Source organism: Mustela nigripes, chromosome 5 (genome assembly GCF_022355385.1).
Source record: "Mustela nigripes isolate SB6536 chromosome 5, MUSNIG.SB6536, whole genome shotgun sequence".
In the NCBI taxonomy this organism is placed as follows: domain Eukaryota; kingdom Metazoa; phylum Chordata; class Mammalia; order Carnivora; family Mustelidae; genus Mustela; species Mustela nigripes.
The window spans coordinates 96,839,165-96,863,869 of NC_081561.1; the positions used below are offsets into that span (position 1 = coordinate 96,839,165).

The following is a 24,705-nucleotide window of genomic DNA, read 5'->3' on the forward strand; positions in this document are numbered from 1 at the left end:
TGTTGTTGTTTTTGTTTTAAAGATTTTTATTTATTTGACAGAGAGAAAGAGACATTGAGAGAGGAGATGAGGTGGAGGCGGGTGGGGAGAAGCAGGCTTCCCCCAGAGCAGGGAGCCCAGTGTGGGTCTCCATCCCAGGGCCCTGGGATCATGAACTGAGCCGAAGGCAGACGATTAATGACGGAGCCACCCAGGCGCCCCAAGAGCACTGTTTTTAATGTGGTTTCCTTTGTCACAGAATCCCAGAAAACAGGTATGTACAAGTATATCTTTGAGTTTTTAGGCTGAGTGTTTCATTTGACAAAATCTGATGAGAACTGGAATTTGAAAATCATTACTCATGCAGTAGCCTAGAGGTCTTGACGTTGCTTTGTTCTTGAAAGTTTATTGGACTAAATGATAACTGGATTCTGTCATTCTCAATTCTGATTAGGAGGCAGCAAGTTGGATGTGACGGGCAATGTTCCCAGTCAGCTTCCCGAACGAACTGTCTTGCAGGGCTGATAGCGATAAAGCTGTGTCCAGTCTAACGGTGGAATTTGTGGGGATTAATTAGCTGAAAATGCACACTATTGGGAGAAAAGAACATTTTCCATTAGATACTGTGGTAATTTTAGCCGACTGCACTGTTTGCAGGAGCAAAGCATTCCCACGCTCCACCCCTTCCCCCAGCCTTGTTATTATGGTGTTCTTCCACTCTTCGAGTGTGTGCTTTAGAGTTGAGAACAAACCAGGGTCGCAAAGTTTCTGCTAACCAAACACTGATGCACTTGTCACAAAGCCAGAGACTCAGTACTCGGGTGAAAGAGGGCCTTTGCCCTCGGGTTCCATTATGATTATTCAGGCTCCACCACACGGAGCTCTTACTTTAACGGACCTAAATATTAGACAACTGGGTTGGGTGAGGAGTACGGAGGAAGCCCACCGTCTAACAATCTGGACAGCTATAGGAGCAGACCCGTTGCTCGCAACAGCTGACTCGGCTGCGACTACGGAGTTACCGGCAGCGGCGTAACCAGATCAGGCATACGCGGCGTCACGAACCGGTCCCACCGTCGTGCCACGGCGCTCGGTAACCAAGGCCGCAGTCAGGCACGCGACCGACTGCGCCGGGGTCCGCCCCGCCTGGCCGCAGGGCGAACTCAGCAAGTTGGCGGGGGTGCGCATCCCGAGGCCTCAGAGAGGGGGCACGCACTGGCGGCTGCGGCGGCGGCGGCGGCGGCGGCGGCGGCGCTGACTCAGCCGGGGTTCCCAGCCCGCCCCCAGCAGCCGCAACAGCCACAAGCGCAGGCGGCGGTGCACGCGGCCACTTTTGCCGGCGGCCCCACCCCGCCGCACCCGAGGCCGCACAGCGTCACAGAGCGCATGCGTGCCGCGGGGGATGCCGGGAGCGCGCAGTGGCGGCACCGGCGGCGACAGCAGTCACAGCGGAGACTACAGCGGGGACGCGAGCGGGGCGGTGACCGTGTGGGAGGTGGTCTCACTCTTGGGGAAGCTGCTGGGTACCGTCGCCGCGCTGAAGGTGGTTCTGTACCTGCTCCGGGTGTGCTTAGCGATGGCCTGGAAATCCGGCGGCGCCAGCCACTCGGAGCTAATCCACAATCTCCGCAGTAAGTGCCACCCCCGCCCAATGTGGGGCAACTGGGCCAGGCGAGGCCTGTACTGGGTCCCCCTGGGCGGTCAGGAACGCTCTGTCTACGCCCCCGCGCCGTGCCGGCTGGAGGGTACGGTGCAGTGTTGCACCAGCAGTGTCGAGCGGCGTGCCGTTGCTATCGCCTCCCCCGGGGACCTGTCACTCATTGGCGACGTGAACTGGAAGAGTAGAGAAAGAGCCACGGGCCGCTCTTGGTGGGGCAGGGGCAAGCGTCCCCCCACGGGCCTGGGGGAGCGGTTGCGACACAGGTGGTGGGGCTGTCACTGGAGTTCGCCGCCTGCTCGTTCGGGTCTGGCGGGCGAGGGGCGTGCCCTCCGGGTGGGGAGATGTTGGCCTAGCGTAGGGGCTGGGCTGGGTCGGAGGGGACTCCACCTTTGACCCCCGCGTGGTCTCGCCTTCCTCCTCCTTAATCCGCCTCACTGTAAGCTTTCTCTCCTTCCTATACAGCCTCCCCCGCCCTCCATTTTTTCCTCTGGAGGGAGATGCCGCCGTCTGATACAGGCGAGGGGAGGGAGGGAAAGATGAGAGTATTGTCATTGCGGATGCTGGGAGAAATTTCTGGGGCGGCTGTCCAGTGGAAATCTTCGTGGGGGGCGGAGGAAGAAATAATCAGAGGATGCTGTTCCTGAGAGACTTGTGTTTCAGAAGCTGTTAGAGGTCCTCGATCCAGCAAATAATTGTATGTGTGGAACGTTAGGAGTTTATTTCAAGGCAAGTTCTTTACATCATTCTCTTTAGTTATTGTATTCCTTCCTTTTCGATAATTTTGAGGTGAGATGAGTGCTGTGTTACTTACTTTTTTAAAATCGAGGACCGCAGTCTGTAATCCCTTCACTCTAGTCAGAATTTGTATCACTCTGTTTGCCACCAACTTTGTAAATAATCGTATCCTGCCATGTGGTATTTTTAATTGTCATATGTTATTTAGCTTTTCTTGTGTTTGTCGTGTTTCGTAAATCGAATTGCAACTTCCCGGAGGGTTAGGACTTTCGTGTTTTTAATCTTTGGAACTCTTCTCAACTTATACTCATTCTTTTTTCATAAATGCAATTAAATATACATTACATGCTTGGATCTGTGCTAGGAATACCAAGATGAGTGACAGAAATAAATATCCTCATTTGGCACGTGGTTAGTACTTAATATTAGACGTTTGACTATTTTTTATTACATTATTTAAACATTTTATAATTGTGTCCTTTGTATTTATTAATGAAGAATGTTTAGAATTCAAAATTCTGTCAAGCCTTGCCAGTCTTCATTTTATGGAAGGACACTTGAGTGGAAGTGGACGTTTATATATGCTGGGGCTGTATTTTTTTTTTAATATAGAAGTTGTTTAAGACTTTTTTTTTGTTATGTTTAAAGATTTTATTTATTTGACAGAGACACAGTGAGAAAGAAAACACAAGTAGAGGGAGTGGGAGAGGGAGAAGCAGGCTTCCTGAGGAGCAGGGAGCCTGATGTGGGGCCTGCATCCAAAAACCCTGGGATCATGACCTTAGGCAAAGGCAGACTCTTAACAGCTGAGCCACCCAGGGACCCCTGAGGCAGTGTTTTTAAGTGTGATTTAGTTTATGTGGATTACACATAAACTCAATATGTTATAAAAATTTTAACAACATTACTTAAAAATGATCAAGTGCCTACAGTTTTAGTGAACACATCCAAAACATTCACAAATTGCACAAATTGTGACTAAGTAATTTTCCACTGGTAACTTGTCACAGTAGACACTTGGCTATGGCAGAAATTTGTAATCAGGCTCTTAATGACTCTCCTTTTTGGGCCAAACTTTTAGTAAGTCAAGTTAGCTCTTTCCCCAGTGGTTTTATAATCATTTTATTGCATTGCATTTTTCTTAGATGAAATTTCTTTCTTTCTTTTTTTTTTTTTTTAAAGATTTTATTTATTCATTTGCAGAGAAGCAGGCAGAGAGAGAGGAAGGGAAGCAGGCTCCGTGCTGAGCAGAGAGCCCGATATAGGGCTTAATCCCAGGACCCTGAGATCATGACCTGAGCCGAAGGCAGCGGCTTAACCCACTGAGCCACCCAGGCGCCCCTCTTAGCTGAAATTTCTAAGGATGTTTTTCTCTCAGAAAATTTAATGATAACTATTTAACATACATGGATGTTGATACTGCAAATATTTAGTCTCATACTGTAGCTATGATTTATTGCGGGAAATTAGAGTGTTCAAATTGTTAAGCCTCTTGTAACACTTGTACAATGTCAGTTTCAACTTCTTGCTGAATTCTAGCTAATAGATTTCATTTTTACTTATTAGTTTATTATAAAAGCACTATCTTCTCATGTGAGGGTTTCACAAAATTTTAAAATTTCTCCCTTTTCCTGTTATTCCACTGTTGTGTGTTCTTCCTAACTTAAAGGCTTTTAGTTGACTCTTAGAGAAAGATAAAAGTGTGATTATGTTGTTGAATTATTGCACACTATTGTACACCTGAAACTAATATAACACTATACTGTTAACTATACTGGAATTAAAATAAAGAACTTAAAAAAATTTGTTATGTTGGTGTTGAAGTGAAAAAGAATCTGCAAATTGGAAGAGGAAGCAAATTACGGTTGTATATATTTTAAAAGAAACGAAGTTCATGATTGTTTTAGTTTTAATATTATAATTTTATTGAAAATATCTATTGAGTTTTCCTTATATGTCATAATAGAAATTTGGTTATGTATGATTTCATAGCTGATATATCATTTATGGCATATTGTAGAATGAAAAGGTATTCTCAGTATTTCATAGCTTATGATGACAACCAATTTTTTTTTTTTGACAACCACTTTTTTAAAAAAGATTTTATTGATTTATTTGGTGGGGAGGGACAAAGGAAGATGGAGGAGCAGACTCCCCATTGAGCAGGGAACCTGACATGTGGGACTCAATCCCAGGACCCTGGGATCATGTTCTGAGGTGCACCAACAACCACTCATGAGTAACTTAGGAAAGTGGTTTAAAACTTGAACATGCTTCAGAACCTCCTGGATCACCTGGAGAGCTAGTTAAAACAGATTGCTGTGGCTCAAGAATTTGTATTTTTTTTTAAATAAATTACTTTATTTATTCTTTTTAAGTAGGCTCCACACCCAGTGCAGGGTTTGAACTTACAACCCTGAGTTCAAGAGTCACATGCTCCACAGACTGAGCCAGCCAGGTGCCCCGGGAATTTGTATTTTTAACAGGTTCCTAAGTAATGCTGCTGCTGGTCTGGGGACCACTTTGAGAATCACTGACACAGAAACTTGAAACTTCTGAGGTTAAATTCTGCCAGTGTTTCAGCGGAATCAGTTTTATGCTTTAGAATTAAGTTTTAGGGAAAAAAATGTAACAGTCCTGCCCAGTAGAGCTCTGGTCTGTTCAATATGGTAGCCACTAGAGCTACATGTGGCATTCAGCTTTTGAAATGTGGTTAACACAACTGAGGAACTGGATTTTTATTTATTTAACTTAAATAGCCATATGTGGCTAATGGCTACCATCTTAGACAGTGCAGGTCTATAGAAATGAAGAATATAGTTATTTTGTAATTATGGGCTAATGTGCTCTTAAAACAAATTAAGACAACTATGAGCCTGCTTAATCCAGGAAATGTGACAATTTCGGTAATGTTTATATTAGAATTTATTTTCTACTTTTATTGGAATAATATCAAGCCATGGTAAAAATTAGGAAAAGATGGGGACAGGAGTAGTTGAGGTTGAGAAAGGTGGTCTCCTAGAGCAGGGGTGTCTAAACCTGAGCACTTGTATAAGGTTAACTCTTAACTGATAGACTTCAAATGCTATAGTGGCCACTTAAAACATTTGGTTTGTTTTTTGTTTGTTTGTTTTACCTATTTTTATTTGTTAGAAAAAATTCAGTCCAGTGTTCTAATTCTATCAGTTATTTTTATTTTGCATCCTTGATTATGTCATTAGCACAGCCCACAATGTTTACAGGATTTGTCAGTCAACTGATATTTAACTATCTTAACTGTCTTCTATATACCAAACTGAACAAAACAAATACTCTCTCGTAGATTACTTCTAATGGGAGCAAACAAGTACAATACTTAGTATGTCCCATGATAAGTCACAAAGTAGAGAAGGAGAATTGGGAGTGTAGGGTCCTAGGTTTGCAGTTGTGGGAGAGAAGGCCTCACTGTGCTGTCACTTGAGCAGAATTGGTGGATGGGAAGAAATTCTAGCTTTGCAGATAGAGCCGGGAGAAAGGCATTCCAAGCAGAGAAAATTGCATGCCCTAGATTTGGATTTGGGGTGTGGGAGAAAGATTGGAGTGAAGGATATGAGAGCAAGGTTTTGGGCCTGGGCAGTTGGAATGATTTGCCATTTTCTGAGTTGGAAACAATGAGTGAGTGAGCAGCAGGGACTTTTGGGTTGTGGGAAGGAGGTGTGGGAGAGCACGAATTTATTTTTGGGGATGTTGTATTTGAGATGCTTAGAAGACATTTCAGTGGAGACCTTGATTTGGTATTTGAATAAGAATTATAATAATGTGTAGTTTTTGTATTCTTACGTATTTCTGCTAGGAAATTGGAATTATTTTCTTCGCTATTTAGAGTGTCATTCTTAGCATAACTAATGGAAAATAGAATATTCTAGTAGTTTTACCATGTGTGTTCATGGGCCAAATAAACCAGCTAAGAAAATCCTAAGGGATTGTTTTCAGAAATGGGGGCCGCATTTAGAGTCCAGTCCTCCTCATTTTGATTTGTTTCAAGTAAGTCTTATGGGTACATACTAATAGGTAAACTTACAGTACATTGAGTAGAATCTAATTTATATGATTGGAGGGGCTTTAATGCCAGTCTACTTAAATTTAAATCAGTTAAGGTTAAGTGAAGTTTAAAATTCAGTTTCTCAGTCACAGTAACCATATTTTAAGAGCTCGTAGCCACATGAGGCTAGACCTGTTAGTGCAGACATAGAACATTTCCATCATTATAAGTTCTATTGGATAGCACTAGATCTAGCTGGATTGTATTACATTCTATTTCGTGTGGTCTAAAGTCCATTTTGCTGTTCCACATATTTTATTTTAAAGATTTTATTTATTTATTTGACAGAGATCATGAGTAGGTGGAGAGGCAGGCAGTGGGGTTGGGGAATCAGGATTCCTGCTGAGCAGAGAGCCCATTGCGGGGCTAGATCCCAGGATCCTGAGATCATGGCCTGAGCGGAAGGCAGAGGCTTAACCCACTGAGCCACCCAGGCGCCCCTCCACATATTTTTTTTTATTAGTATTACATTTAGTTTTGGCCAACATGCTTTAAAGAGTAGCAGTGAAAAAAAAAAAAAAGATTATCAGACAAGGGTGATCAAGATGGCCAGATAGAGTCAGCATTTTATACGGTGATTTGATGGGATTGAGGTGGTTTGATTAGCGATGAGGAAGCTTGAGAGAGCAATAATATTTAAATATTTTAGAAAAGAAAATGTCCTGACTTGAGGGTCAAACCAGGACAAATGGAAGGCAGATCTTGGCTCATTATAACGAAGTATTCACAAAGCTATCCTAACAATCAAAGAGTTGGCTTTGAAAAATAATGTTTTCTGTTGCAGAATATGTTGAAGCAAGGAATGGTTGACCATTTTTCTGTAAAGGATATCATAGAAGAGATCTGTCATCAGCTTTAACTGTACATTAAACTCCTAAGGACTGATTTCAGTTGCATCATGGATTCTGTAAAATCAGCTGCAGGGCAACATGCACGCGGGCGGGTGCACACCCTTATGTATGTTAGGAAGAGAGCGACAGAAGTTAACATTTGGTTACTTATATTTTAGAAATCTGTATAGCATTTTAGTTTGTCAAATGTGAGGAGTCCAGGGAACATCTTCCTTTAAGAAATAGTGTCAAAACAAATAGTTAACTTTATGTATCTTTTTGGAGTGATAGCAGTCCCAGGAAAGATGTGTTTTTTCTTTCTAAATTATCTGACACAGAGTGCTACATTAGTTTCAAGTGTACAACATAATGATTTAACAACTCTAGTAAAAAAAAATTGTATTTTTAAATAATCTCTGGTACTTAGATGATACGCTTTATCATAATTAGCCATCATGTGAAACTCTTCTTTGATTATAGTATGAATTTAAAACTAATCTCTCTCAAACTTTGTATACTGAAAGTGTCTCAAGCTCTGCTTACCTTTTATGCCTAATCATTCTAGAGAGGAAGTAAAAGGTGACCAGTTTGTTCATTTTTTACTGTTTTTCCTGGCACGATGATAATTGAGAAGGAATATAGAGTAGATGGTTAACAACTGTTCAGGTCAAATAAAGTAATATAATATAATGCAATACTTCTTTTATTGAGATGTAACTTTGTAGCAAGATTAGAGAAAGTTGTTTGAAGTCAGTGACAGTTTACCTTTTCCCTCTTGTGTTCAGTGCTTCATGTCAGCACAGGCTTTCATCCTTTCCATTTTTGCCAGGGTTGCTTCCATTCTTCTGTTCTCCTGGATCAAAAATCTTGGAGTATTTCTTGATTCTTTTAGACTATTACCACATTAACTCAGCAGTTCTTACGTATTTTCTTAGTCATCACTTCACTATTACTTTCATCGGTACTCTCCCAGCCAGTGTTCTTAGTCCACACTTGGAATGATAGACCTCCAAGTGTCTGATGGGTTGTCTCACCCTCTTTCCCTCCCCTCGGCTCCATTCTACACATTATGCTCATTTCCCTAGTATACTGTTTTCTGTTAGGTTGCTTGCCTGCCCAGGCTTCATATTGCTTACTATATCAAGTGTAAACACCTGTTGCTCAGATTTCAGGCCTCTTTAGGGTCTTATACCACTTATTCCCATGCTCCAGTTCCAGTCCTGTTCTCCAGACAGATCTTGTTTTCCTCCTCATATACTGTGTGCATTAGGGTACCTGTTCAGCTGCTGTAACAGACCACAGTAACAATGGCTGAAACAAAATGAAAGTTTCTATCTCCTCTAACAACCCAAGCATAAGCAGTTCAGAGATAATATGGTGGTTCCAAAGCATTGAAGACCTGTGTTCCACCTCTCTTGTGCTTCCTAAAGTCTTTCCTTTATCTGCAAGGTTGAAGATAGTTTACCTCCATCATTTCCATATTCCAGCCAGTGGGGAAAAGAATGGGAAAAGAGAAAAACCCCATTCCTTTTCAAGGGGATAAACTGGAAGTTGCAAATACGTAATTTCTGTGTATATTCTGTTGACAAGAACTTAATTGTAAGACTATGTGTAACTACAGAGGGGCTAGATAATGCGCCCAATTAAAATTCTACCACTGTGAAGGAGGACTCCCCTGCCACATCTTGCATCTTGCTAATTGGAGGGCTGTGTGTGTGTGTGTGTGTGTGTATTGTGTATACATTTATATAAATATGTACAATCTATGATAACAAGGTTGGGAGAATTAAGATTAATTTTTATTTTTTAAAAAAGATTATTAAAATTTATTTATTTATTTATTTATTTTTTAAGTAGGCTCCACACCCAGCGTGGAGCCCAGTGTGGGCCTTGAACTCACAGCCCTGAGATCAAGACCTGAATGGAGATCAAGAGTCAGACTCTTTAACAACTGAGCCACCCAGGTGCCCCAAAAATTAATTTTTAGTCAAGTAATATATGTATATGGTTAAAGTATAAAATCCTACACAAGGGTATTTATTGAAAAATCACAATTGCTTGGCTCCATTCCTCCCTACCCCTAGACTCATTGCCTAGAGAGAACCACTTTTAACTACATTTTGTTTTGTTTTGTTTTTTCTGGTGATTATCTTCATGTCTTTAAATAATGTGGTTAAACTGTCATTTGTGTTTTATCAACTTCAGACATTATCTGTTGACCTCCTGCCAAGCTGGTGAAATGTTTAACACTACAAACCCAGCTCTCCCTCATATAGTTATATCGTAATTTTTTGCTTCCTTTTTTGTGGACCTTTCCAACTTTTAGTAATATACTTTAACCTCAGTTCTTTTTTCATAATTTATAAACTAACACTATCTCTGGTAACTCTTCTACTTTGTAAGAAAGGATACTAGGGAGTTCTCCCCCTTATTTTCCAACTTATTAGTGGCTCTTTTACATTGTCAAAGTTGATAATTTGTATTTTGTCCTCAGCAGTAAATAAATTTTCTGTATTTTCTTGATTTTTAAGTCATCAATTGTATGACTATGTCAACACTTGGCTGAGTTATGTACTCTGCTATGAGTTTATTCCCTACTATGAGTTTCCAACATCACAGACCCACCTCCCCCCAACTATTGTAGAGGAATAGTCAGATATTTTCCCTTGTTTTTTACATTTGATCAGTTGCTTGAAATCATGTCACATTTTAGTTTTCTTCATATCTAAATCATGACTCTTAAAACATTTTTGTTTTTTCCATGGTATTTATCTCCCTCTGCAGCCTTCTACCATCCCACAAGTAGAAAAGAGAAACAGACATTTATCATGGCTCTAATCTTTTCAAGTTTCTTATTATTTGACTTATGGCTTGGATTCTATTGCATTCTCCTTTTAGAATCCTGCTGACTTCTCCTTTGGATCATTTGCATATTTGGACCAACATTAGCCATTATTATAATTATTTAATTAAGGTCCTTGGTCCCAAGGGCGCAGGAGGATTGGGTATGGGTGGTTCTAAAGCTGTTCACTGTTTTAGAGAGCCTAATGGTAATTACACATTTACTCGTAATTAGGCTCACCACCAAAAGTGAAACATTAAATTATTTTGCTGTTTGATAAAAACATTTCAGGGCACTGGTAGTTGTATATGTCAAATTACCAAAAATGGCAAAATGACTTATTAAATGTAGCTTAGTTTAGGCATCTTTCAAAATACAGAATTTGGGGCAAAAATAAAAAGAATCTTGTGGTGGAATTTTTGGAAACCACCCAATAATGGTCTAATAAAGCTTGATTCTAAGCCTTGATGTGTTCAGCTTTTTAATAAATAGTGGCATGCTTTTAAAAACCATTTGGTTTTTAACTGAGTGGGTGGCTTGATTGGTTAAGCGTCTGCCTTCAGCTCAGGTCATGATCCTGGCATCCTGGGATGGAAGCCCTGTGTGGGGCTCTCTGCTCAGCGGAGAGCCTGCTTATCCTTCGCTTCCTCAATAAATAAAATCTTTGGGGGAAAAAACCATTCAGGGGGTGCTTGGGTGACTCAGTTAAGTGTCTGACTCTTGATTTCGACTCAGGTTCTGATCTCAGGGTTGTGAGATGGAGCCCAACAATGCCGGGTCTGGACCCTGCTCCCCATCGTGGGTGTGTGTATGTTTGCATGCACTAACTGTCCTCTCTCTTTCTCCCCGCCCTCTGACCCCCCCCCCCACGCACACTTAAAAAATATATTACAATTTGGAAAATATAGTTCTGTAACCCAACACCCTAATGATACAGAACAACACCCTAATGATACAGAACAAGGGTCAGGAAACTACACTGCACAAGCCAATATGGTCTACTGTCTTCTGTCTGTCTGTCTGTATTTATTTATTTATTTAATTTATTTTTTAAAAGATTTTTATTTCTTTATTTGACAGAGAGAGACGCAGTGAGAGAGGGAATACAAGCAGGGGGGATGGGAGAGGGAGAAGCAGGCTTCCCATAGAGCAGGGAGTCCGATGCAGTGCTCTATCCCAGGACCCTGGGATCATGACCCCAGCAGAGGGCAGATCTTAAAACAACTGAACCACCCGGGTGCCCCTGTTTATTTATTTAGATGTATTTATTTATTTTATGTAGAGAGAACGTGAGTGCCCGAGGGAGGGGCGAAGGGAGAGAGAGAATCCTGAAGCAGCCTCCTGGCTGAGCATGGAGCCCAAAGTGGGGCATGATCCCAGGATACTGAGATCGTGACCTGTGCTGAAACCGAGAGTCACAACTTAACCGACTGAGCTACCCAGGCACCCCAACTCTCTGTTTTTAGTTGTAAAAGTTTTCTTAATACAGCTTTTGTTTGGTGGTGTTTGTGGTTGTTCCCATACTACACTGACAGTTGAGTTCTTGCAACAGAGACTTTGGTCTGCAAAGCCTGAAATATTTACTATTTGGACTTTTATGTAAATTTGCTGATCTCTGGTAAAGAACATTTCTTTTACCTACAGTTTCCTGATGCGCCTTTGCAATTAATCTACTCCTTTTACCCCTTGTCTCTAGCAATCATAGATCAGCCTTATGCCACTATGGTTTTGACTTTTCTAGAATTAGATATAAATGGAATTATATAATGTATAGTTTCCTTGTCTGACTTCTTTCACTGAGATTGGTACTTTTGAGATTTATCCAAGTTGTTGAATGTAGTGGTAGTTTCTTTTTTTGTTGTTTTTTTGTTATTGTGGGGTTTTAAATTTTTTTTTTTTTAAAGTAAGTTCTATGCCCAGTGTGGTGATTGAACTCATGACCCCAAGACCAAGAGTTGCATGCTGTATTCACTAAGCCAGCCAGGTGCCTCAGTACTTTGCTTCTTTTAATTGTTGATTTGCATTTTCTTTCTTTTTGTCTTTCTTTCCTTCCTTCCTTCTTTCCTCCTTCCTTCCTTCCTTCCTTTCTCTCTCTCTCTCTTTCTGCCCCCCCCCTTTTTTAAGATTTACTTATTTATTTGAGAGAGTGTGAGTAAGTATGGGGTGGGGTCGGAGGACAGGCAGAGAATGAGAAGGAATCTCAAGGAGACTCCCCGTTGAATGCCACGCCTGATCTGGGGCTTGATCCCAGGACCCTGAGATCCTGACCTGAGCTGAAACCGAGTCAGATGCTTAACTGACTGAGCTACCCAAGTGCCCCTGCACTTTGTTTTCTTGAATTTCTTGAAAATGTTACTTCATTCTTGCTTTGATTTGAATTTTGCTCTTAGGAAGTCTGATGGTTGCCTAACTTTTTTTTTTTTAACCCTTATTTTTTTTTAACCCTTATTAGGTAATTTTTCCCTTGAGGTTCTGAGGATTTTTTTTCCCCATGCCTTTAGTCTGATGGTATTTTTTTGTTGTTGTTGCTTGTTTTTGTTTTAGAGGGAGCGTGCTCCCAAGCCAGGCTTGGGTGCAGGGGCAGGGGGAAGAGAGGCAGAAGGAGGAGAGCGAATCCACACCCAGCACTGTGGGGCTCCATTCACTAACCTGAGATCATGACCTGTGTTGAAATCAGGAGTTTACACATAACTAGCAGAGGCACCAGGTGCCTCTAAAGTCTGATAGTTTGTTTTTTTTTTTTAAGATTTATTTATTTATTTATTTGACAGAGAGAGAGATCACAAGTAGGCAGAGAGGCAGGCAGAGAGAGAGAGAGAGAGAGAGGAGGAAGCAGGCTCCCTGCCAAGCAGAGAGCCCGATGTGGGACTCGATCCCAGGACCCTGAGATCACGACCTGAGCCGAAGGCAGCGGCTTTACCCACTGAGCCACCCAGGCGCCCCTAAAGTCTGATAGTTTTATTAGTATATGTTGTGAGGTTGATTCTTCCTGGTAATACTTTCACTTACTTTCTGCTGTTTTTCTTAGAGTATAGTTTTAAAATTATTGTTTCTGTTAAATCAGCTGATATGTTTTTTTAAAATTTTTTAATATTTTATTTATTTATTTGATAGAGATCACAGGTAGGCAGAGAGGCAGGCAGAGAGAGAGGGAAGAAGCAGGCTCCCTGCCGAGCAGAGAGCCTGATGCAGGGCTTGATCCCAGGACCCTGAGATCATGACCTGAGCTGAAGGCAGAGGCTTTAACCCACTGAGCAACCCAGGCGCCCCTGTGTTTTTTAAATTTTAATTTTTCAAATATTTTATTTATTTGAGAGAGAGAGCATGAGCCAGGGGGAGGGGCAGAGGGAGAGGGAGGAACAGACTCCCTACTGAGTGCGGTTTGGTACACGGCCATGAGATCATGATCTGAGTCAAAGTCAGATACCTACCCCACTGAGCCACCCAGGCACCCCTTGTTTTTCGTTTTTATTTTTTAAAAAATTTTGTGTATTTATTCTAGAGAGCAGAAGCAGGGAGGGGAAAGAATCTTAAGTAGACTTCTTGCTGAGCTTGGTGCTCAAGGTGGGTGGGTGGGACTTGGTCTTGTGACCCAGAGACCTTGACCTGAGCCAAAATGAAGAGTTGGATGCTCAACCTGCTGAGCCACGAAGTGCCCCTCAGCTGAAATGTTTTGATTTGCATTTTGTTTTCTTTTTTACAGTATCTTTGAATGGAGTTGGGTTTTTTCTTTTTCCTATTTTTGAACATTTTGTGGACACAGTTCCAGAACACCTTTTTTTTTAGTTTAGTGACTTGCAGTTTCTTTAATGGATGGTGATATATTAGGAGTAGTACTGGGAAAAGGGGAGGAGTCGGCACATCTTGTTACTCTTGTTTCTACAGGATCCTTAATTCTCTTTTTCCTTTATTGCTGCACCAAAAGGCACCATTTAATTAATTAATTTATTTATTTGACAGACAGAGATCACAAGTAGGCAGAGAGGCAGGCCGAGAGAGAGGAGGAGGAAGCAGGCTCCCTGTCAAGCAGAGAGCCTGATGCAGGGCTTGATCCCAGGACCCCGAGATTATGACCTGAGCTGAAGGCAGAGGCTTTAACCCACTGAGTCACCAGGTGCCCTAGAAGTTACCATTCTTTCCCTATTTCCTTTTCATTCTTCCCCAGAATCAAAGCTTCTTAATGCCACTTGTAGTCCCATTGAATTTTTTGTAAATTTTTAAATTTATTTATGAGGGAGAAAGAGAGATTCAGCAAGCAAGCGGAGGAGCAGAGGGAGAAGGACAAGCAGACTCTGCCAAGCATGGAGCTCAAGGTGGGGCTTGATCTCAGGACCCAAAGATCATGTGCCAAAACTAGCCTGTGCCAAAACCAAGAGTCAGACGCTTAAACAGCTGAGCCACCCAGGGTGCCTGGGTGGGTTAAAGCCTCTGCCTTGGGCTCAGATCACGATTCCAAGGTCCTGGGATCGAGCCCAATGTCAGGCTCTCTGCTCAGCGGGAAGCCTGCTCACCCCCTGCCCCTTGCCTACTCTAAAAATCTTAAAAACAAACAAACAAACAAACAAAAACCTGAGCCACACAGGCTCCTTTGAATTATTTTTTAAACAGCTTTACTAAAGTATACTTTTATACTATATAATTCACCTATTTACATTGTAAAATTATAATTATGTTATCTTGTTTATTTTTAATCCTATATAATAATCCTGTGTACCATTGTGTCTGGTATGTATTAGACAGTCAATAAGCATATTGAGTGAGTTAATAAGGACTTTACTGAATAATAACTGTGTATGGTACCATGAGGGTTATTTGAGTTTAACATAGTATACTTAATCTCAAAGAATTTATAGTTCATTGGGGGAGCCAAATATAATCATTGACCTTGCTTTCTTGGGCTTTGTAACAGTTTATCTACTTGATTTTCATCACGTAGCTGCTTTTTGTCATAATCTTTGAAGGTTCCACTTCCTTTGAACATCTCTTCAATGTTTGCTTTTGTTTTTCTTCTTTGTGTATTCTTCCCTGACTGCTTGAGTTCACTTTCATTGCTTCAGTTACCATCTATATTACTAGAAGTCTATATCACTGTCCTAGATCTCTTTCCTGAGCTCCAGAGCCACGTGTTCAGTGGACTGCTGTATATCTCCACTTGCATGGTTTATAGCCACTAACAAATAACTAAGTTATCCTTTTCCTCCTTAACTCTGCTGCTTTTCCAGGATTTTGCAAATCAGTGTATGCACATCAGTGTTTGCAAATCAGTGCATCTGAACCATTACCCATTATCTTTCCTACAAAGCTAGTTAGTTAGGTATATATTATCTATTAAATATAACTCAAATCCATCTACTTTTCTTCATCCTTGTGTCATCACTGAAGACCAGGTTGTGTTTACCTGGGCCATTGCAACAACTTCCAATCTTGCTCTCCAGTGCAACCAAAGTAAATTCTAAAGTACATCTAGGCATCTCACTCCTAGCTTAAAATGTTTGCCTCATTCATTTCAGAAAATGGAATCATCAAAACAGATAAAGTATTTGAAGTAATGCTGGCCACAGACCGTTCCCACTATGCAAAATGTAATCCTTATATGGATTCTCCACAATCAATAGGTAAGGTCTGGACTTCTCAAAATGTCACGTTTTTGCTCACTTACTGTATAATTTTTGTTAAGTAAAAATGGACTGGGACACAGATATTTATTATTACCTTGCTAGTGTGAATTTTATGCCTCAGTTAAGTGTCATAATTCCAAACAGGCATTTTCAATAAAATGATGTTATGTATTAAGTATTTTTTCTGTTTTTTCAAACTATATATAGTATATATAAAGAGTTTTATTTTATTTTTTTAAAAATATTTTATTTATTTATTTGACAGAGATCACAAGTAGGCAGAGGGAGGGGGAAGCAGGTCCCAGCTGAGCAGAAAGCCTGATGCGGGGCTCGATCCCAGGACCCTGAGCCGAAGGCAGAGGCCTAACCCACTGAGCCACCCAGGCGCCCCTATAAAGAATATTTTAAATATTTTTCTTGAAACATACTTTTTTAAAAAATATTTATTTATTTATTTGGCAGAGATCACAAGTAGGCAGAGAGGCAGAGAAAGAGAGAGAGGAGGGAAAGCAGGCTCCCTGCTGAGCAGAGAGCCCGATGTGGAGCTCGATCCCAGGACTCTGGGATCATGACCTGAGCCGAAGGCAGAGGCTTTATTTAACCCATTGAGCCACCCAGGCGCCCCTTGAAACATACTTTTAATGAAAATTTAAGTTTAAGCTGAGTGCTGAGCTTTCTTTAGGGCCTTAATGACTAAAGTTTTTTTGACATTAACATCAATTTTGTAAATGAATATTAAAGGAAATAAGTATAATTAAGTGGTTACTGACTTCTCTGCTTCACTTGCCCTGAATTTTTTGGTTTGTGCTTGGTTTTAGTAAGTTCGGTATTTAACTCCTTCTCCTGAAGCAGGTTTTGATGAACTGCTGAGCCTTGGCAGTGGGCGCCTTTGAGGCTTAGAAGGGCCTCAGGATTCTGTCTGCCAGCTGCCATGCTTTCTTCTTTTGAAGCACTCTAACAGCAGAGAAGATCCTGGGGAGCTTCTGAACCCCGAAGGCACCTGCTACCACCGCTCAGTGAAAATTGCTTCAGATGCAGAAGCAGGTAAATAAGTTTCGAGAAAGCAGCACTGGAAGAAAAAACTTGAAAGCTAAAAACTGAGAAAAGATTATGAATTACCATCACGCAATAGTATATAGAGTAAACTGAGATAGTTTTTTAGTCTCAAGCTACTCTGATTGCCAGTTGCCCAATAAGTTGCCAGAAATAGGAGGTAATTTTCAGAGATTTTGCATGCCTGATATATATATATATATATAGAAGTTTATTTTCTTTTTATAAACCTGGAGAGAAAACAAGTCATAAACACCAACTCAACTTCTTGACAACTGTATGTTAGCTAACTGTGGCAGAAGAAATTTTTGGAAATAGTGGGAGTGTTGTACTAAATGAGCATATTAGCCTTTGGCATGTTGTATTTTCTCATTTTAACTGCTGCTTGACAGTACTCTAAAATGCAAAATAAAAGTTTTATTTTCTTGAGATCATAAAAACAGAACATATTATTATGAAAAAGAATTTGTGAATGTTAGGAAAGGAGTTATGTGGAGTATCTGGTATGTTTTTGCAGCTGAATGTGTCAGTAGTTCTCTTCTTCTTTTGCAGGTTTCCAAGCAACAATCAGTGCTCCACACATGGTAAGTTGACTTTGGTCATTTGGATAAATTGATCCCATTTTCCCTCTAAGATGTTTCTTCATTAAAAAGGGTTTTTAAAAAAGTTGAATTTGGGGTGCCTGGTGGCTCAGTGGGTTAAGCCACTGCCTTCGGCTCAGGTCATGATCTCAGGGTCCTGGGATCTAGTCCCGCATCGGGCTCTCTGCTCAGCAGGGAGCCTGCTTCCTCCTCTCTCTCTCTCTCTGCCTGCCTCTCTGCCTACTTGTGATCTCTCTCTGTCAAATAAATAAATAAAATCTTAAAAAAAAAAAAGTTGAATTTGTAATTAGATCAATTTTATCATCTATGAGTTATGTAGATTGGTAATGAACCGTTTTTGTTTTAAATAAATACCTTTTTAAAAAATATTTTATTTATTTGACAGAGAGAGAGAGATCACAAGTTGTCAGAGAGGCAGGCAGAGAGAGAGGGGGAAGCAGGCTCCCCACTGAGCAAGGAGCCTGATGTGGGGCTCAATCCCAGGACCCTGAGATCATGAACTGAGCTGAAGGCAGAGGCTTAATCCACTGAGCCACCCAGGCGCCCCGAACCTCTTATTCTTAATACATGACATATAGAGAGAAGTCTTCTTGGTCGATATTGTCATTAAAGTTTTTGTTGGTTGTCATTATTATCTAATCATATAAAAATGGGATATAAAAGGTTCTTTAGTGATGAACAAATTAAGGAAAAGAATATATTTTATTAAGATTTTATTTATTTATCAGAGAGAAAGAGCACAGCCAGGGAAGCAGCAGACAGAAAGAGAAGCAGGCTCCTCACTGAGCAAGGAGCCTGATGGGGCGCTCGATCCTAGGATCCTGGGATCGGAACCTGAGTCAAAGGCAGCCACTTAACTGACTGAGCCTCCCAAGTGCCCCAAGGAAGAGACTATTATAAATAATACAATGGATATATTTAAAAAATCTAAGTTGAATATTATTTCTTTTATTTTATATCTTATTTGGAAAATCCATTAGGGATTGGTCAAGTATAGCAGCTATGAAGCTTTATATAACTTTGAGAAGGACCTATTTTAAGTTATCTGGCACTTTTAATCTGTTGGGAATTTTCTTGGGTTTTAAATGTCAGTTATTTGAATGAGTACTCTGTTGGTTTTGGGGGAGAAGAACAATAGCTTTTCTGATTCTCTGAGAGTATTTGGGATTGGAGAAGCTCTTATTTAAATGTAAAGCCTTCTTTATATTAAAATAAATTTACATATATTTATGATGAACTGATAATTACACTAGGTGAAAATATAGGAAAATCATTATTTATGAACTTTAAATAGAAATGACTTGGGGTGCCTGGGCGGCTCACTTGTAAAGTGTCTACTTTCAGCTCAAGGCATGATTCCAGGGTCCTGGGATTGAGCCCTACATTGGGCTCCGTGCTCAGCAGGAAGCCTGCTTTTCCCTCTTCCACTGTCCCCCTGCCTATGTTCCCTCTCTTGCTGTCTCTGTCAAACAAATGAATAAAATCTTAAAACAAACAAACAAACAAACTTTATTTCTAAATTTATTTTCAAAAGATTTATTTATTTATTTTAGAGGGAAGGGGGGAGTCAGCTCCCTGCTGAGTGTGGAGTCTGGTGTGGGGCTCTCATGACCCTGAGATCATGACCTCAGCTAAAATCAAGAGCCTGAGCCACCCAGGTGCCCCTAGAAATGACTTTTTATTTTTTAAAGATTTTATTTATTTATTTGACAGAGACATAGCGAGAGAGTCTGATGCAGAGCTCCATCCCAGAACCCTGGGATCATGATCCAAGCCAAAGGCAGACGCTTAACGATTGAGCCACCGGGTGCCTCTAGAAATGACTTTATAAAACATGACAAAAGAGGAGCCATTAAAAACATGTATTTTGCAACATAAAAATTTAGGATTTCTGCAGAGAAAAAGATGTTACAAGCAAAATTAAAAGAAGAAAAACTGAGGGAAATAATTATTTATTTATTTTTTTAAAAGATTTTATTTATTTGACAGAGAGAGATCACAAGTACGCAGAGAGGCAGGCAGAGAGAGAGAGAGGAGGAAGCAGGCTCCCTGCTGAGCAGAGAGCCCGACGCGGGATTAGATCCCAGGACCCTGAGATCATGACCTGAGCCGAAGGCAGCGGCTTAACCCACTGAGCCACCCAGGCACCCCAGGAAATATTTATAATACATACAACAATCTAGGGCATATTTCCATATACAAATGTGGGTGTGTATCCTGTAAAGTAAGAAGTGAAAGACTGGTGAACCCAAAAGAATGTAGTTAAAGTACAAAGTACAAGAATGATAGTTCATAGAAAAAGAAATACAGATGACATTAGCGCTTAAACAAATGAAAAAAAACGTCATTTTCATTTATATTTATATGCTTAGTAAATCACACATTAGAATTGTAGTGAAGTACCATTTTTCACCTATCAGATTGTCAGAGGTCAAAAAGTTTAATACTTTATATTGGAAAGAGGGAAACAGTTACATACTTTTTTGTTGAGAGGAAATTGATAGTGTTGGAAGGCAATTAGGCAAATTTATAAAATGTGAAATAGATAAACCTTTCACTCTTCAGTTTTATTTCAAGATATTTATCCTATGGTATATTTTTATAGGTACAAAATGACTAAAGATGTTCATTGTTCCCATTAGTTATAAAGGGAAAAAAAATAGTGATCATTGATAGTCCACTAATAATGGATGGTTAATAATTGTAGTACATCCATACAGTGAGATATACTGCAAAGTTGTTAAATGAGGAATCTCTGCAAGTCCCAATATGGCAAGATGTTCAGGAAATATTAAGTATAAAAGTAGAGTACAGAAGAGTATTTATAGTATTCTATAATATACGAAAATCAAATCTGCACATATACATACACACATATGTCTTCCTCTAGGCATGAAAACTAAAAACGGTTTATTCTAAGGTCACAAGTAGATGATTAGAGGGTTGGTATTGAAAGTGAGATCTCCTTTTCACTCTGTACCCTCTACATGTTACCAGTTTCTGCTTTCTTCTCATTCTCTCTCTTGTTTTAAGTTTATTTACATAATCTCTGTGCTTGAACTCTCCAACTCCAAGATCAAGAGTTGCATGCTTCTCTGACTGAGCCAGCCAGATGCCCACTTCTTTGTGTTTTTTGACCATGGAATAGGAATAGTTTTGTTTTTTTAAAAATATTGATTTACTTATTTTATTTATTTACTTTTAAAGATTTTATTTATTTGAGAGAATGAGAGCATGCACATGCAAGTGAGCACAAGCAGGAAGAGAGGCAGAGGGAGAGGAAGAAGCAGACTCCCCATTAAGCAGGGAGGCAGATGTGGGACTCAATCCCAGGACCCTGGGATGATGACCTGCCCTGAAGGCAGATGCTTAACCCACTGGGAGCCACGCAGGCAGCTAAAAAGGATGCATTTTTTAATCACTTATATATCCTTACCGCTGTCTCTTAATAAGGAAAATGTGTGTATTTATGTGTATGTATATAGTCACACAGTGCATCTATATGTATGTATGTATGTACAAACAGTAATACTACACTGTCCTTTGATGCTTGCTGAACCAGGATGTGAGGAGAATAAAACAGTAATGATTGTGTTATGCGAACAAGCATTTGTGATTTTGTATCATTTATTGCATAGATCTGAGAAGTGTTTAAAGAAAAACAGAAAGTGAAGAGCAGAGAGAAATGACATCTCTGTTTAATGAACTTTGAAATCACAGACTTGCTTAGAAGTATCTATAATCCTGGAGTATTTTCCAGAGTCTTAATTGAAAATGTGCTGTATGCATTGGGCAAGAGATTAAAAGCAACCTGTTAAAATGGCAGCCCGGTAGATGTGAGCAGATATTGAATCCTCAATATCATTTCTCACTAAACGAGACTAGAGCTCCTTGGAGAAGTAACTGAATACTAGAAAGTGAGGAAGTACTCAAAGGTTTATGAGGTGATGTTGGAAGGACATAGGAGCAGGTTTGAAGAGATTCCCAGAGATCAAATTGTAGACAATTTGAAAATTGAAAAATGATAGATAATGAAGATAATGGATTATAACATTGTGAATTAAGAAACAAAAATACATGAGTTCATAGGGATTTTTTAAAAAAGCAAGTCAGAGACAAAAATGAAAAAAAGAAGAATGGCAATTAATACATATGGAGGGAATAATAGAACTTTTTAAAAAATTATTATTTTGTAGTCATCAATATAATGATTGAATTGGGCAGAGATCATCAATTAAAACAATTTAGGGGAAGGTTATTGGAACAAAAGTGTTCAAGTCTCAAATTATTACTGTACATATTACTGATTACAAAGAGAAAATTAGGCCTTTAATATAGAGTGATCTAGTTGTTACCACATTGACTGAGTGGGTTGAGCTTGGCAAGTCCAGAGGTGAGGTGGCCCAACATTATGTGCTTCCTGATGTGATACAGTGGGAGGTGCCTAGCAAGCCTCGTGTGCTGTTCTTGATAAGTCTTGGATCTGAGTCTAACCCTGAGGAAATTGAGGAAATCTAGAATATGGGGTATTATGTGGAACAGTCAAACAGGACTTCTTAAAGGAGTCAGTTGTTCTGAAGAGTAGAGAAGTGGTGGGTAGAGGAGAATTGAGGGGGGAATATTTAATATTGACAAATCAAGTGCATGAACCTTGAAAGGACTAGGGAAGAAACAGCTGTAAAGAATATTTTGGAGGGTACCTGGGTGGCTCAGTGGGTTAAGCCTCTGCCTTCGGCTCAGATTGTTATCTCAGGGTCCTGGGATTGGGCCCCACATGGGGCTCTCTGCTCAGTGGGGAGCCTGCTTCCCCCTCTATCTCTGCCTCTCTGCTTGCTTGTGATCTCTCTCTCTCTGTCAAATAAATAAATAAAGTCTTAAAAAAAAAAGAATATTAAAGAAAAAAACATTTTGGGTACTGTTGAAATTCGAGTATGGTGTGTATGTTAGATGATACTAAGTTGATTATTTTCTTGAGTGTGTTAATGGTGATGTGGTTGCAAAGGGAGATGTCCTAGTTTTTTTTAGCAGATTCATGCTGAAGTATTTTGGGGTGAAGTATCGTGATGTCTACAGCCTATTTTCAGATGGTTTTGTAAAACAGTTGGCACAATATATAAAGTTGGTGACTGTATATAAGGAAAAAAGTGTATTCAATGTATTTGTGCTTTTAAAATTTTTCATAATTATAAAAAAAAAAGAACTAAAAAACTTAGTTTGAGAATTTAGAGATAAACATGGGTTATCCATAAAAATATTAGCTAGGCTGATAAAAATATTAAAAAAGGTAGCAATTGTGATTGAAGGCCTTGACATTTTACCTCTGGATGGGACGTTAATAATAAATCATCATACTTCTTTTTTTTTTTTTAATTTATGTGATAGAGATCACAAGTAGGCAGAGAGGCAGGCAGAGAGAGGGGGCGGGGGGAGAAGCAGGCTCCCTGCTGAGCAGAGAGCCTGATGCTGGGCCTGATCCAGGGATCATAACCTGAACCAAAGGCAGAGGTTTTAACCCACTGAGCCACCCAGGCGCCCCAGCATACTTCCTTTAAAAAAAAAAAAAACAAATCTTATATGCAAACATGGTACTTTAAAAAAAGATTCCTGGGACGCCTGGGTGGCTCAGTTGGTTAAGCGGCTGCCTTCGGCTCAGGTCATGATCCCAGCGTCCTGGGATCTAGTCCCACATCAGGCTCCTTGCTCGGCAGGGAGCCTGCTTCTCCCTCTGCCTCTGCCTGCCTCTCTGTCTGCCTGTGCTCACTCGCTCGCTCTCCCTCTATGCCTGACAAATAAATAAATAAAATCTTAAAAAAAAAAAAAAAGATTCCTGAAGCTTTTTTGGAATTAAGATGGTACAGTACTGACTGTAGGTTGAGGATTAGCACCTTCAGAAGCTTCCTTCTTGTCCTTTGATTTCTGGATCAGGAAAGCCAGATATTGTAGGACTTATTTTGTTTCTTTGACTACTTCTCTATTCTAGGCCATACTTACTATCTTATTAGTAGAAATTATTAAACCTCATAACTGATTATTGTAAGAGTCTGCTGAAAGCTGCTATTTATATTTAATCCAGAACTCTTTTTCATAACACAAGTGTTTTTCACTCTTCAGTCAAGAACCTCTTTGTAAAGCAGTCTATGTGAAAAATTTAGTTCTCTAAAACTCTTTCCCCAAAGCACACCCATCCTTCAGTATGCATTTGTGTGTTATCACTAATAGGCTTTTTTGGAACCTTAATGACTTTCTGGAACACTGTTTGAAAACCCTTGGATTGTGTGTAGTTATATCTATTAAAGGCCTTTTTTTACATTAGTTGTGGAATAGTAACCTTAACTTTTTTCTGTTTTAACTTTTTAATGTGGAAAGTTTCCAACACCACATATACAAATAGAATAATATAATGAACCCTCATGTAGCCATCGTCACCTTTAATAATTACCCATAATTTGTTAATCCTGTTTTATCTTTGTTTCATTCTTGCTGAACTATTTAAAACCAGATCCCAAACATGATATTATTCACCCCTAAATATTTAAGTATAAATCTGATTACTTTAATAACATGACTACAATACTATATCATACCTAAAAATGTTCCTTAGTATATTAATATCTTACACATAGTTCATGCTCAGACTGTACCAAGTGTTTTAAAAAAATTGTTTTATGGTTAATTTGCTTAAATCAGGATCCAAACAAGGTCCAGACTTTGCATCTTTTTAGTTTTTTTCAGTCTTTTTCGTACCTTTTAATTTTAAAAGACCCCTTTGTTTTTTAAAGTACCACTTATTTACTGACAAAACTCATCCATTTGGGGGAGCCTGTATGGCATAATCGGTTGAGTGTGCAACTCTTGGTTTCAGCTCAGGTCCTGATCTCAGGGTTGTGAGATCAAGTCCTATGTCGGGCTCCACATTCAAGGCAGAGTCTGCCTAAGTTTCTGTTTCCCTCTCCCTCTACCCCTGCCCTCTGCTTTTTCCCTCCCTCTCCAATCTCCCTCAAATAAATAAATTCTTAAAAACAAAATAAAACAAAGCTGTCCATTTGTCCTATAGAATTTCCCATATTCTAAATTTGGTTAATTGTTTGCTAGTGTATTTTAACTTACTACCCCCCCCACACACACACTGACACACACACCTTTTTTTTTTTCTTTCCCTTTTCCTTTTCAAGAATACTGCCTAATGGTTTTTTTTTTGTTTCATCACATTGGCTGGGGTGCATGGTATCTGATCGTCCACTTTTAGTTATTGGAATAAATAGTCTTTTCAATAACTTTACTTTTTTAAAAGATTTTATTTATCCA

General features: G+C 39.8%; 1 protein-coding gene across 3 annotated transcripts in view; it reads left to right on the forward strand.

The window, feature by feature from the left end:
- The first annotated feature begins 1,296 nt into the window (after positions 1–1,296).
- PCMT1 (protein-L-isoaspartate (D-aspartate) O-methyltransferase) overlaps positions 1,297–24,705 on the forward strand; it is a 44,907-nt gene continuing 21,498 nt past the window's right edge. For all 3 annotated transcript variants that reach the window (XM_059400939.1, XM_059400937.1, XM_059400938.1), the window contains exons 1-3: positions 1,297–1,610; positions 15,638–15,742; positions 17,351–17,382. In XM_059400939.1, coding sequence (XP_059256922.1) covers positions 1,382–1,610; positions 15,638–15,742; positions 17,351–17,382 — 366 coding nt within the window. In that variant the 5' untranslated portion in view covers positions 1,297–1,381. The remainder of the gene's footprint in view (positions 1,611–15,637; positions 15,743–17,350; positions 17,383–24,705) is intronic.